We start from the raw sequence: 12,788 nt of genomic DNA, 5'->3' as shown, positions 1-12,788 counted from the left end.
TCAGTATCTGCGGTCAGATGTGATGTTGTCGTGTCATTATTCCGTGCATTCTGTGTTTTATTTACCATGGTAACTAGTTTCCATAACCTTAACCCCTTAACATTTTCACTTTGTGTTATTTGTAATATTTTTGATGACTGTGGTGACTCATACTAACTTGCTAACCGTATAATTTATCAGTGTGTGTGATATTCTTACAATTTATGTGAATGTTAAGTGAAGTGGGATGGTACTTGTGTGTGTCTCAATGACTTTTGAGAAACAAATTTGATTGATTTAGATTCCTAAAAATGTGGGTTGTGGCTTAATGACCACGGAAAATGTGGGTCCCACTGCCAAACCAGTTGAAAAGTACCACCGCTTTAAGTCCTTGTAGTCGAGTAATCATTCAGACAACCCACCAGCTGGTTGATATTAAAAATATGTAATTTTGCACATCCCTAAAATGCATAATATTTAGGCCTATTCATAGATTTTGAATAATAGATGATCTTTGATGGTTTTTCGAACTTCAAAAGTATTCAAATGAAAGTCAAGATTTTCTTACGACTGGTGAATATTTGTGTGGGTTTTTTCTTTAAGCTATTGGTCAGGGTTCAGGGGTCATTTCAGGATCAGCGGGTTCTTTAGATTATTACTCAGAGGTCTGAGATGCATGTTAAACAATGGAAAGATTGTTTGCTGAACAATGCCGAATTCATTTGTGGAAAAAGCATTGCTGGAACAAAGTAGAAGAATGACATCAAAGACAACCAATGCTTTTTCACTGCACTCAGAATCTTAATTCAGATCACCCTCATTATGCAAAGCGATGACAGAAACTTTCCTGATCCGGTTGTGACACAAACAAGGTTGCTATTTTTTTTAGTGTAAGCTATACATGAAGTGTAGCATACAATCACATCACCTTGGGACCTGCTGCAAGTCATGTGCTGTATTATTTTCTAAGGTTTTGCTTAGTAATGTGGTTTAATCAGTCACTGAAATTATTTATTTCTTTTTTTCTCTTGTGATCAAATGTTTATAAGGAGAGTGGGACCTTATTGGAAATCTGTTCACCATTAGCCATATGCTTTTGCGTGAAAGCTGCTATGATGTCACCAAGCAGTCAAACAGTCATTAATTTTCTTTTTATTGCTTTAACTGAAGAAGAGCAACCGCTAACCCCATCAGAGACATTACAGCGTGAGTCACCGCAAGCATAGCCCACTGTATTGGAGTTTGGACTTTAGGATGCTTTTTATTTGCTTTGGATATTAGCTGAAACAATAAATGTGACATATTTAACATAACAGAACTGGTGAATCTGTTATTAGTGGTACGACAATCAAAATTTTAGATCAGTATCAATAAATGGTATTGTAACTTTAATTTGCTGATAATAATACACATTCTCATGGCAATTTGTAACTATTTTATGTATATACAGATACAGTATATAGACTGTACATTTTAAATGTGTATCTTAGCCGGATTGGAACGCTGCATCGATCAATGAGCATCCATGATTATAACTAACTGTTTTAAAAATATTTAGGCTAATTTATAAATTGTAAAGTTCCATATGTGCTTTTTACTGTAAGTCTCTCAAATATTAGACATTTTCACCTTTATTTTGAATACAGATTCAAGTAGTTGCTTTGTCCATATGTAAAATATCACAAGTTAAGTCATCCTTTAGCATAACTGCTGTTGACAGTCTACTGACGTTTCATCATCTTCCTAGTCTCTCATTTTCACAAATAACCGGTTTGAAACTGGTCTCGCCATGTCGCTGTCAAACTTGATTCCTTCTTACCACTTTCTATTTTAAGCTGCTCATCCATTTCTCACTGTTGTATGATGTAATGTCTTGTGTTTTTGAGATCACCCGGTCGGTATGTGTGTGTGAAAGTTCATTCCCTGGTAGAGGTGTGTGTTGTGTTTACTGGTGGTTCAGACTAATCATTAACACCAGCAATGGGAAAACACATGTATCTGCCTTTTAAAGGTCCTGACCTGATTTCTGACAAATTTACTCGGTCCCCTTCTGCACACTCCACAACATTAGCTTAATTCTTGAGCCTACTTCTGAATGTGTCTGTGTTAGTGCCAGAGATGTTTGCTGGAGGGAGATGAATGTGCCAGTTGCTACAGACATGACAGGAATCCAAAAGAGGCCAGGAAAGCGTAAAATAGATGATTGGTAGATTCATTCTTGATCTCTGTACTGAAGAATCCGGTGGGCCTTCTTTTTGTCATCTCTCTCTTTACTTGTGCTCCCTCTTTTCCCCTTTTCCCAGTGTTTTTGTGCTGTGTATAAAGCTCGAGAGAGTCTCTAAAGAGTGCTGATTCAGCCGGACCGAACCCTTTCTTTAATTCCCACTCAAAATTCCCACTTGAGGGGGAAAGCCAGGCCAGCTGGATTTTTGGAAAGTAATGGTACATCTACAACGTCCTCTTTCTTGATTTATCTTGTGCTCTCTTTCTTCTTGATCTTATTCTTTCTTTCTTTCTTTTCTCCCCAGGATACTGAAGCAACGTTTTCCATTTGTTCATAATTTTTTGTCATCTTTTCGCTTTCTAGTACAACCAATTGAGACTTTGGAGAGAATGACTTGAATTTGACTTTCATTTATTTGTATAGAATACAAAAAGCATGGCTTCAGCTCAATAAAACCCTAAAAATGATGCATTGTGCCCTCCATAAGTATTGAGATATTAAATGCAAAATTGATGTGGAGTCAAGAAATCTGTAAATTATGATTAACAAATGAATATGAGAATGTCACTCTTTATTATTGGCTGTTTCAACACATATGTTTTACCAACTAAGAAGAACAGCACATTTAGAGTTTCATCCCTCTATCTAAAAAGGTTCTTTTGGGAGCCCAAAATGGTTCTTCAATGGCATTGCTGCAAAAAAACACCTTTTAGGAAGCTTTATTTTAAAAAAGGGCAGTGAATATATTTTAGCCAGATATTTGACATCTGCTTTGCGTGTGAGAGATGTTTAGTTGGGTCAAGCGAATGTTAGCTGGACGTTTGCCTAGCGGATGTATTAGTCGTATTAAATGCTTTTTCTCCCTCGAGAGCAGGGCTCAGAGTGCTAAGTGCTTCTGGACTATGGGAACTCATCTTGGCTGAGGATAGATCAATTCAAGGTCAGAGAGTGGCTTCCTTCTCTTCTTGTCTTCACAAACATTGTACACTAAGACATCATGGCTGCCGGACGTAAGATCTGAAGTGGAGTATGAGTGATTTTCTGCTTGTGGCGAGAAATGTTTATAACGGCTAATTGCCTCATTTTGGTTGAAAGGCTTCTCCCATGCGTATGTGTAAGTGAGCGTAAGCTGACACTGAGCTGGGAAAGATTGATCATTACCAAGCAGCTTTCCGGCATCTGAGTGAACGCCAAGCCTTGAGGATTGATCTGCTTTCCCGCGGCAGAGCCATCGTTCTTCTTAACAGCCTTGATTATGAAGGAGGTGGGCTAAGATGTGTGGATATTACAGGGGGCGGGGCTCCGATTAGCCAAACGAGTGTCATCTATCACCGCGCTGCCGGGACAGATACTTAAGAGGAGAGAGGGGAAAGAGATGGACGGACGACCTTTAACAGTGTCCTCCGACACAACGGCCGTGATTCTACTCTGATTCGTAGAAACAACGAGCGATGATAGAAATGCAGTGTCTAGTAGATGTGCGATTATATCAGAAGCTGGTATCCATAAATCTGTCACGCATTTCTTTTTCTACAAACAGTTTTTTTTCAAATGGTGTTGTTGATTTTATCTCAGCAGATGGTAGACAAAACATTTTGTGGAAATGTGAAAGTTTTTCTGATGTCTGTTCTCACTGCACCAGAATATTCTGCATGCAATGTCATTTATTCTTGCACATTTAGTATTGTTTTGTCATGTTGGTGATAAAACCATCGCAAATGCTGGTATCTGACATGGATGATAATGTGCTACTGTTCGGCACAGCTGGCATTTCACGCATAAAGTTGTAAATAGGGTTTTGTGAACCCTTAAATATTTTTTAACACACAAATAACTTAATCTGTGTCTTTCACTCAAATTCCAATGAGATGTTTAACAAAATCAGTCGACTAGTCTTGTACTCTACATAATTTGTACTGTATATGTCTGTAGCAGCAGTGCTTTAGTTGAGATTATTTAAGAAGACTGTACAATAGCTGCACACTTTATGAGCAGTTACATATCTTAATCATGTTATGAGTGTCTCGCATTAAATCAGAGGTTCTCAACCTTTTAACTTGAAGCCCAATATAATATTCAAAGATGTTTCCTCTGGTGTTTCTATTGTAATTATGACAGCACCGATTGTTTTCATACAAAAACTGGAAATGTTGATACATTTATTAATAAATTTGCCGTTTATTTATGTATGCAATGCATGTATGTATTTATTGTGTGTATGTGTGTGTGTTTAGCATTTTAAATACATTTGAATTATTACTTTTTTAAATATAATTTTAAGTCATCGTTTGAGGCCCCCTGATTGAGAACTTCAAATTTGCATTGCACCACCACCAAAAATTGAAGTAATTGACTTACTAAGTCAATTGTTGGATGACTAGCTGATTAGGTAACCATTCTGGCCCATTCCTTACATATAATTTTTTTATAAGATTTCTGTTTCTCCCTAAAGAGTAACTGAATGCATTATGCATTTAAAATTATGATTGGTGGTCGAACAATAGCCTATATTGCCATTGCCGATATATTGCCATTTTTTAAATGATCATCATCAGCGTCTTTATTTGAATATGGCTAATATATGTTGAATAGTTGAATATCCACAGATTTACTAGATTGAGTGCACTGGTGGTTACAGTAATGACTTCCTTTTTACTCATCTTTTTATTTTCATGTATTTATATTTTCCAAAATGTCTTTATTTTTGAAAGTCTATACTAAGATTGCAAAATCAAGAAGTTAATATCTAATTTTAAATGTTTATTTTACATATTTTTTTATCAGAATATTTTTTTTAACTGTACTAATATATATATATTATTTCCAGTTATTTTTGTAAATAGATACTCATTTTTGTATTGATCCCTATTGCCATGTCAATTCCATCTTTCCCTCTCTTACCTGTCTGCTTTCTCTGACAGTGTTCAGTGACAAGCTTTGGCCTGCTCTTCCCGCCTTTATCTCCAGTCCTTCCCTCTGTATGCCGGATAGAGAATCCCGTTTAGCAGCTCCTTGTTCCCCGTGGCTCTCTTTCCCACCCTGTACTGAATCATGGCGAGTGAGGTCACACACTTCTGGTAACCTTCTGAACCTGAAGCTCGCAGCCAGCAGAGTGGAATGACTGATTTAAAGCACGGGGACATTTCTATCCAGCTGCTGCGCTGTCTTAGCCAGCCTCTTTCCTAATTGAACTGTCATTTAACGACCACTTTTAAAGAAAACGATCTCTGCCTTCGAGCTGCCATATTTGCATTTATGAAATACAGCCCAGCGTGGATAGATACTCATCTCACCAGAGGTAATGAAATCCTTTATGTGGTGTAATTGTGTGCGGCAGGCATCTCTTGAGTTATATGCTGCGGTGTGATGGGAGTTAATATTAGAATTGCCGCCTCATTAAAGAAATAAAACAAAGGTAAAATAGGGCCTTGTGAAATATTTTTGATTTTTCCCCAAATCAGTTTTTTTCCCCTCCATTTTAATGTTTAAATTAAATGGTAGTAATTAAAAACATGTCTAATTAATTGAAATCACAAAACATTAACAATTTAATAATTTATGAATAGTTTTTTTTTTTTTTTTTTACAATAATAGGACCCTATGAAATGTTTTATTTTTTTCAGAATTTTGTTGTTGTTTTTCTTCTGGATTTACGATTTGATCGAAATTATCATCAAAAACGGTGGTAATCAAATGAAGGCATAAAACATTAACAATTTAATAATTTGATGATTATTCTGCTTTGCAATAGTATTTCTGTCACAGTTTCTTCAAGTCAAACCTACATTTTTATTTTGACGAGTTGTAGTGAAGACCTTTGAGTTTCTGTATGTACAGTATATGATGATATGACGATAGTTTTTATCAAATGAAAAGGTGAAATGCTTGTGAAGTAACTCTCAAAACTTTGGTGGTTTATTTGCATTTTAGTTTTAAGCCCATAATTCATGGGTTAATTCATTAATTGACTAATAATAAAAAATACTAATAATTCATTAGTCTTGTGTAGCCAGACTTGGGCATAAGGTCTGGTCCACATTGCAGCTTGTTCTGGCCAAGAACCTCCCATTCAGAGAGAAAGGGACCATCTGAACCACAGTTTGTCTTGTTTTTACTTGCAGTTTGAACAATTGTGCAGTATTTGCCAGTTTTATGTGCAATATGCATCAGACGGTCAGTGGACGTTCTGTGGGCGTTCAGCTGGTGTGCTGCCTGAGGCTGAGCTACGACTTCGCTTTGTCAAAGCAAATGAAACACTGTAGCAACCTTCCGAGGACAGTTACATGGAGATCATGCAGGACCTGAAGTCCTGTGCTGACACACACTACAGCCAATATTTATTTCAAGGGAAAGTCTGTTTATTCTATAGTCTAGGGTCTTATTGCTATCATGAAGACCCTGTATATACCGGGAGAAAAACGTAGCTAGACAATAGAAATAGACTCACAACAGAATTCAGAAACCTGAAAGCTTTGCATATGGGATCTGGAACACTTGAGCGTTGTAGGCAAAGCGTGAAATGAAAGCTGTTGCTCACACATACACACCCACATGCGCATACACTCTCAGGCTCACTAGGTCTGCCCTTTCCTTCTAATGGCTGTGCATCTGACTTAGTACCCGTGCCTGAAGCCTCTCGCAGCAGGAGCACAGAGCTTTAAGTGCGCTTTCCTGAAACACCATCAATACTTAATCAGTCCATTACTATTCAGTGCATATTTAATCCTTCGGCAACTCTCCCTCACGTCTCAGGCAAGCCGTTTAAAATTGGCCATGCCAATAAACCCGCCTACTTATTCATTTATGGGTTTAGCAATTGCCTACTATCATTTCTGTCATTTTGCTCAGAGGAACAAGAACACTCCATGTATTTTGAAAACTTCTGCTCAGCCTTTGACAGTCTCAGTCATTTTTAATGGCTTTTCTGTTTGAAGGTTTAGCTCTTTATTTAATGAGACCAATGGCATGGATTAAGTGGCTTAACCTTCGCGACTCTGAGCGAAAACACTTTTCTGCCTATATCGCTTTCCCTTTATCACTTGCATTTTATTACTCCCACTCTCTTAGTCTTAAGATTCATTGTTTGCTCTGTTTTTTAGGCTTGTTAGTGCTGTTGTCAGCTGTATTTATATATATCCGGTTTCACTGTTTAATGTAATGTGATTTAATGTATATAATTTTTAGCGGTGAACCAATATAGGTTTTTAATGGTCAAGACAGAACAGAATATAATGCCATTAATGTGATATAATGCATACATGTATGTGTTGGAATCAAATGAATTATTATATACACAAAAAATTCACCAAAGAAGAAATTGTGCTTTGTTAGTCTAAGGGAGGCAAATATTCAAGCAAGCATGGTTATGATTTGCTGATCCTAATATTGTCAGTCAGTCTTTCACGATTTATCAACAATCTATATCTAAACTTGAGGTGACGTGTAATTATGTTTTTGCCACTGACTTACAAATTACAGAACGGAATTACAAAAATAATGTTTTCAAGCAAGTTAACCCTTTCTGCTAGCTTCTGTTGGTGTATCGAGCTGGCAAAAGCATTGTTTGCCAACTATGGTCGCAAGTTCTGTCATTAGCAACATAGTTTAATTCAAAGCAAATATTTAGTACAATCTATACGTGTGTCCCAATTCATGTACTTGTGCACTATTCTATGCCATTTTGTATTATGAACAGTGCGCAAAGTGTGTTTACCCTAAAAAATTTGGGTGATGCATCTAATTAATGTGGAATTTTGGACACTTCATGCACTGTCGCAGATTTCTTGCGTATTGGAGAAGGAAAGGCTCTGATGTTATATAAATTTTTTTTTTTTAAACTTAGGCTATTGTAAATTCATACACTAGATAGTAAGAGTACATAATACATATTGCATAGTGTATAATTTGGGACAATCTATCTATTTTTATATTTTCTATTAAAAATAAAAAAATTTATTAGCCTTTCAGACAGGACATAGTGAGACAAAGGTTAACATTATAGATATTTGTATTGAATATACTAATAATCACATTTAAAACCCAAAGTGAAAGAGAATACAATATAAACAAGGTCATTTTACAGAATGAAAGATAGGGACAATATAAATTTCATTTTATGTGAATTAGTTTGTCAAGATAATGAAAGAAGTGAACATGGTTTGAACAGATGGTTCGAAGTTACCACAATTTCAAGAAACTTTTGTGACTAGCTAGTTAATTTCTCCAACAATTAATTATACTATGATTGTTAAGCAGTGAGTTACATTATTGTATGGGAAACGCTGGCTGGGATTCTCAAATGAACAGAGCAATGTTTTGATAGCACCACAGAGCCAAAGTGTTTACACTTTTCAGAAAAATGAAGCTGTAAATGACTTACTATTTGTGTCATCTTTAACCTGTTAAACTAAAGTATTACTGTATCCTCCAAACTCCCTTTTGTTTCTTGACTCCTCCGGTTTGTCATGTCTTCTCCCACTCGCGCTGGTATATTGGTTGGGTGGAGGGAGTGTGAGCTCACCTGCCGATTAACCCTCTGGGGTCTGGGCTGTTTTTGGGGCCCTTGAGATGTTCTGACATGCCCTGACATTTGTGCTTTTTTCAGTTGCTTATAAACATATTAATGGCAAAGGTGTAAATTCACTCTATAAAGCACAAACAGGGCTACCATAATATGTGAGCCATGTGTATGTACATGTTTTCATTTTTGAGAGAATAATGTTTATGCGTGGTTATTGAAAAAAATAAAAAATAAAAATTCTGAAATAAGGCCACAAAACACATAGTAAATATGTGTCAATAAGACTTTTGACTAATGGATGTCCTCGCCTAGTGTTTTTTCTTCAAAATTATGTGAAAATAGTCTTGCTTTATCGTTCACATAAAACCATACATTGATTTAAATTGATGTAAAACAGGTTTTGCTTGGAAAGCCAATATGCGAGGGGGAGGAGTAGTTTACACCTTAGATTACAGTGTCCCACCCACTTTGCATAATGATGAGCCATTCACTCAGGTGTGAAACTGACTGAGCCACAATACAAGGACAACAGATATATTTAGAAGACTTATATTGACCATTTAAGATTTTGCTTACATCTATCTTGTAAATATGTTTTGCTATTTTATTAAAAAGGTTACAATTGCAACAATAATTACAATTTCAACAATATTTCAAGTGTACTCTTTCTTTGTAAAAAAAAAAAAAGATTATAGGCCTACATTTTATCTATGTATATGTATGTATGCATGCATATTTCAGTCGATTTTTACTCATCTCAGTAGCAATACAGTTTGCTAAAACATCATCATTCATTCACACACGCGATTTAAATTTAACTTCTGGCAAAGATGAAGTTGACCATAGGCTATTGACTCGCGATCTTCGCAGTAGGCTAGTGTTTTGGATGGTTTGTTTAGAACCAGCTTTCTGTAAATATATTTCACATTTTTTAGACATGTGAGGCGAGTAGGCTATACGGTCTGGTTCATGATGATCTCCAGTTCAAGCACCTTATGTTGTGATTGCTAGCCTATATTTACTTTAAATCCAGGAAATTTGTTAATGAAAAAATTATTAAAATTAAGATACAATTGATACAAAACGAAATTCGTTTTAAAGAAAGGATTTGTACTTTCTGTTTTGAGGTCTCTGTGAAAGTTTGAAAGTCTTTTAGTGCTTTTTTTAGAGCGCTCCCGACCATAATGGAGAACTGTCACGTAATATTGTTTTTTCCTCATAAATGCGAACACGAAAAATAAAAGACAAAAGACTTTTAAGTAAAACTTACTCCGAAATTGTGTTCTCGGCGGAATTCGCTCTTCAAAATGCTGCCGTTCGTCCTCTGAGGAAAAGGTGCATTCTTCCTCGCTGTCCAGAATCATCTGAAGGGAGTCTTTATTACCGGAGAAGCGTGTCATACTCAAAACGCGATGAACTATCAGTCTGAAGTCTGATGAACAAACTGTGTTTTTATGGCATTGATCGGGGGGCGTATGCGATGCATACTAGATCAGGTAAACTATTTACATGTGAATCGCGCCGGGGGCGGGGCGGCTGCAGCTCATTTAGAGATAATGAAGGGAGAAGGAAAAACGGTACCTCTCCTTGCTTTCAAAGGGATTACACGAGTTAAAAACATTTGTTTTTTATATAAATTACTTCATTTAAAAGAGGAGATTTCAAGCTTCATAAAGACATATCTCACGTGCCTGTGTGAGAAGTATTCGCTGAGTTATGATTCATTTTCGGACGCGTTTCAGAATGGACTACACGGACAGAGAGAAGGCAGAACTCGCTTCGTGATTATTTTTCTTTATTTGGCAAAAAGCACAACATTTTGTTTTTATTGTGAGTATACACAAAAATAATACACATTTAACAGAATCGATTGATGTATGAAACTTGTTTTATAAAATCAAAGTCAAAAGAGTATTTGGGGTCTCAATTCAACTCATAAGGAAAAAAGCGAGCAGATCACGCCGGCGTGATCTCCGACCTCTGAGGGTTAAGATGTGTTAAATAGAGCATATGTAATCATGTCTGTCTCTTGTCTGAGTCATGCATTTGTCATAGAGGGCTTGACTTACTGTCTTACTGCAAAGATATTGTCCAGACCTTTGTAAGGGTTTTCAGTCTTATCTGTACATTTTCCTTGGCACTTAATGATTGTAATAGTTGGTCAGGTAATGGAGTTAGCTGTTCTACCATAATTGATTTCTTTCTCTTTCTCTCTTTTGGTAGTGGGACTCGATGAAAGATGACAGAGGAGGTGATTGTTATAGCCAAGTGGGACTACACGGCTCAGCAAGACCAGGAACTGGACATCCGGAAGAACGAGCGCCTGTGGTTGCTGGATGATTCCAAGACCTGGTGGAGAGTCCGCAACGCATCCAACCGCACCGGCTACGTCCCCTCTAATTACGTGGAGCGAAAGAACAGTCTGAAGAAAACCTCACTTGTGAAGAACCTGAAGGATACTCTTGGTAAGACGTCTCACAGTTCAGTGAAGCTTTTCACCAGTTGACAGTCCTGCCGAACTAGCAAAGTCCCTTTAGGGCAAGTTTCTTCATTCTGCAGCCATCTTGGCAACACCCTCAGGAAGCTATTTTTTATTTAGGCAAGTAGAATATCTACTCAAGTAGTGAGAAAACAGAAATCTCCAGAACCCAAGTTTAAATGTCCATAGCACATGCCAAATCAGCGAAATCTGTCAACAATTGAAAGGCTTGCTTTCCCTTGTTTTGGTTCAGTGTTGAATTTGACAACAGGCATTTTCATGACTAAATCTCCTTAGTTTTTGCAAAGGAGACCAGTCAGATTTAAGGCTCTGCTCATTAGCTAATGGTGTTGTTTGGATCTAAATGTCATTCTGAAGAGCTTGTGCAGGTCTAGAGCTTGTATTCCTTCAGTAGGAGATGACGTGCGAAACACCCTCACAGTTGCCATGCCCTACTTCCCCCATACGCCTCCGGAGCTTCATGCCTTTAACGCTCAATCTGTTATCTCAAGGCACTAAGGAAGACTCTTGGGACTGTCGTTTTTTGCAGCGAGTTGTGCACAAGCCAACAACACAAAACAAACACTGCGATTTAGGAAGCAACTGAACCAGTGGAGTGCCTTTGATTGCATGTGCTATGCTTTATAAAAATGATTTAATTTATTGTTGAGGTACTTTGATCTAAAATCAGCGTGCGGGGCCGGCATTCATTCATTCTAATGAAACGTCTTAATGATATCATTAGGGCTGTAATCTCTTAGTCGATTAGTCGATTATTTGGTCGATACGTTCTGGCTCGACCAAAATTCTGATTGGTCGATTTTTTGCCGCGTTCATTTCATCAGTTTTGCCGCGTTGACGCGTTCATTTCATCAGGTGGAAAGCAGTAATTGCTAATGGGGGTGTTTTCAGAGCACCCCTGTTTCCCAGGTAACAGTCTGTCTTCAGAACACCCCCCTTTGTTTTCACTTCTTTTGGATTAGCCCAACCCACAGGAGAAGAGAGACAGACTGAAGAAAGTAGGCTACTAGAAGATTTGCGAAATATTATTAAATTGTGAGATCGTTTAATTCATAGTCAGTCCTCTTCTACCATGTAAACAAAGACATCGGCAGTGTGGCAGCATTTTTTTAAAAGTTAATAGTCTCGCGTCTCAGCCGCGAAACTGAGCTGCACAGAGCGGCTGAAATGATAACGTTAGTGTCTGTTATTATAATAGGGCCTACATATGACAAAAACAATTGTCTAAATTATGTTGCATATTCCTCAAAAGTGCTTGTGATGATATCACTAGTTTCGGAAATCATAGGCTATGATATTGCGCTGGTGCACGTGATGCAACGACAGAGCCGACAGACTCTTGTGTCAGACTCATTTCAGTGCAAAATAATTAGGTCAAAAACGATTTAATATACTGCAAATAACCTACTAGTTTTTTATTTTTATTTTTAATTCATTTAGGCAGAAAACAAGGCTACCAAGTACTGCGCACAGTGCGCAGCTAATTAATTTAACGCTTTTTTTCCTAACGTCATTTTTAGTCGATTTTTAGTCGAAAATTTCAGGACTTCAGTCGACCAAGATTT

The 12,788-nt window shown here is 37.2% G+C and overlaps 1 protein-coding gene across 1 annotated transcript in view; it reads left to right on the top strand.

The window, feature by feature from the left end:
* nck2a (NCK adaptor protein 2a) overlaps window positions 1-12,788 on the top strand; it is a 63,773-nt gene that overhangs the window by 40,335 nt on the left and 10,650 nt on the right. The window contains exon 2 of the mRNA XM_084121604.1: window positions 10,947-11,188. Coding sequence (XP_083977730.1) covers window positions 10,963-11,188 — 226 coding nt within the window. The 5' untranslated portion in view covers window positions 10,947-10,962. The remainder of the gene's footprint in view (window positions 1-10,946; window positions 11,189-12,788) is intronic.

Source organism: Abramis brama (genome assembly GCF_963993115.1).
Source record: "Abramis brama genome assembly, chromosome: 8".
Classification (NCBI taxonomy): domain Eukaryota; kingdom Metazoa; phylum Chordata; class Actinopteri; order Cypriniformes; family Leuciscidae; genus Abramis; species Abramis brama.
The sequence above is the reverse complement of the archived record's forward strand: the minus strand, read 5'-3'. Positions and strand labels throughout refer to the sequence as shown.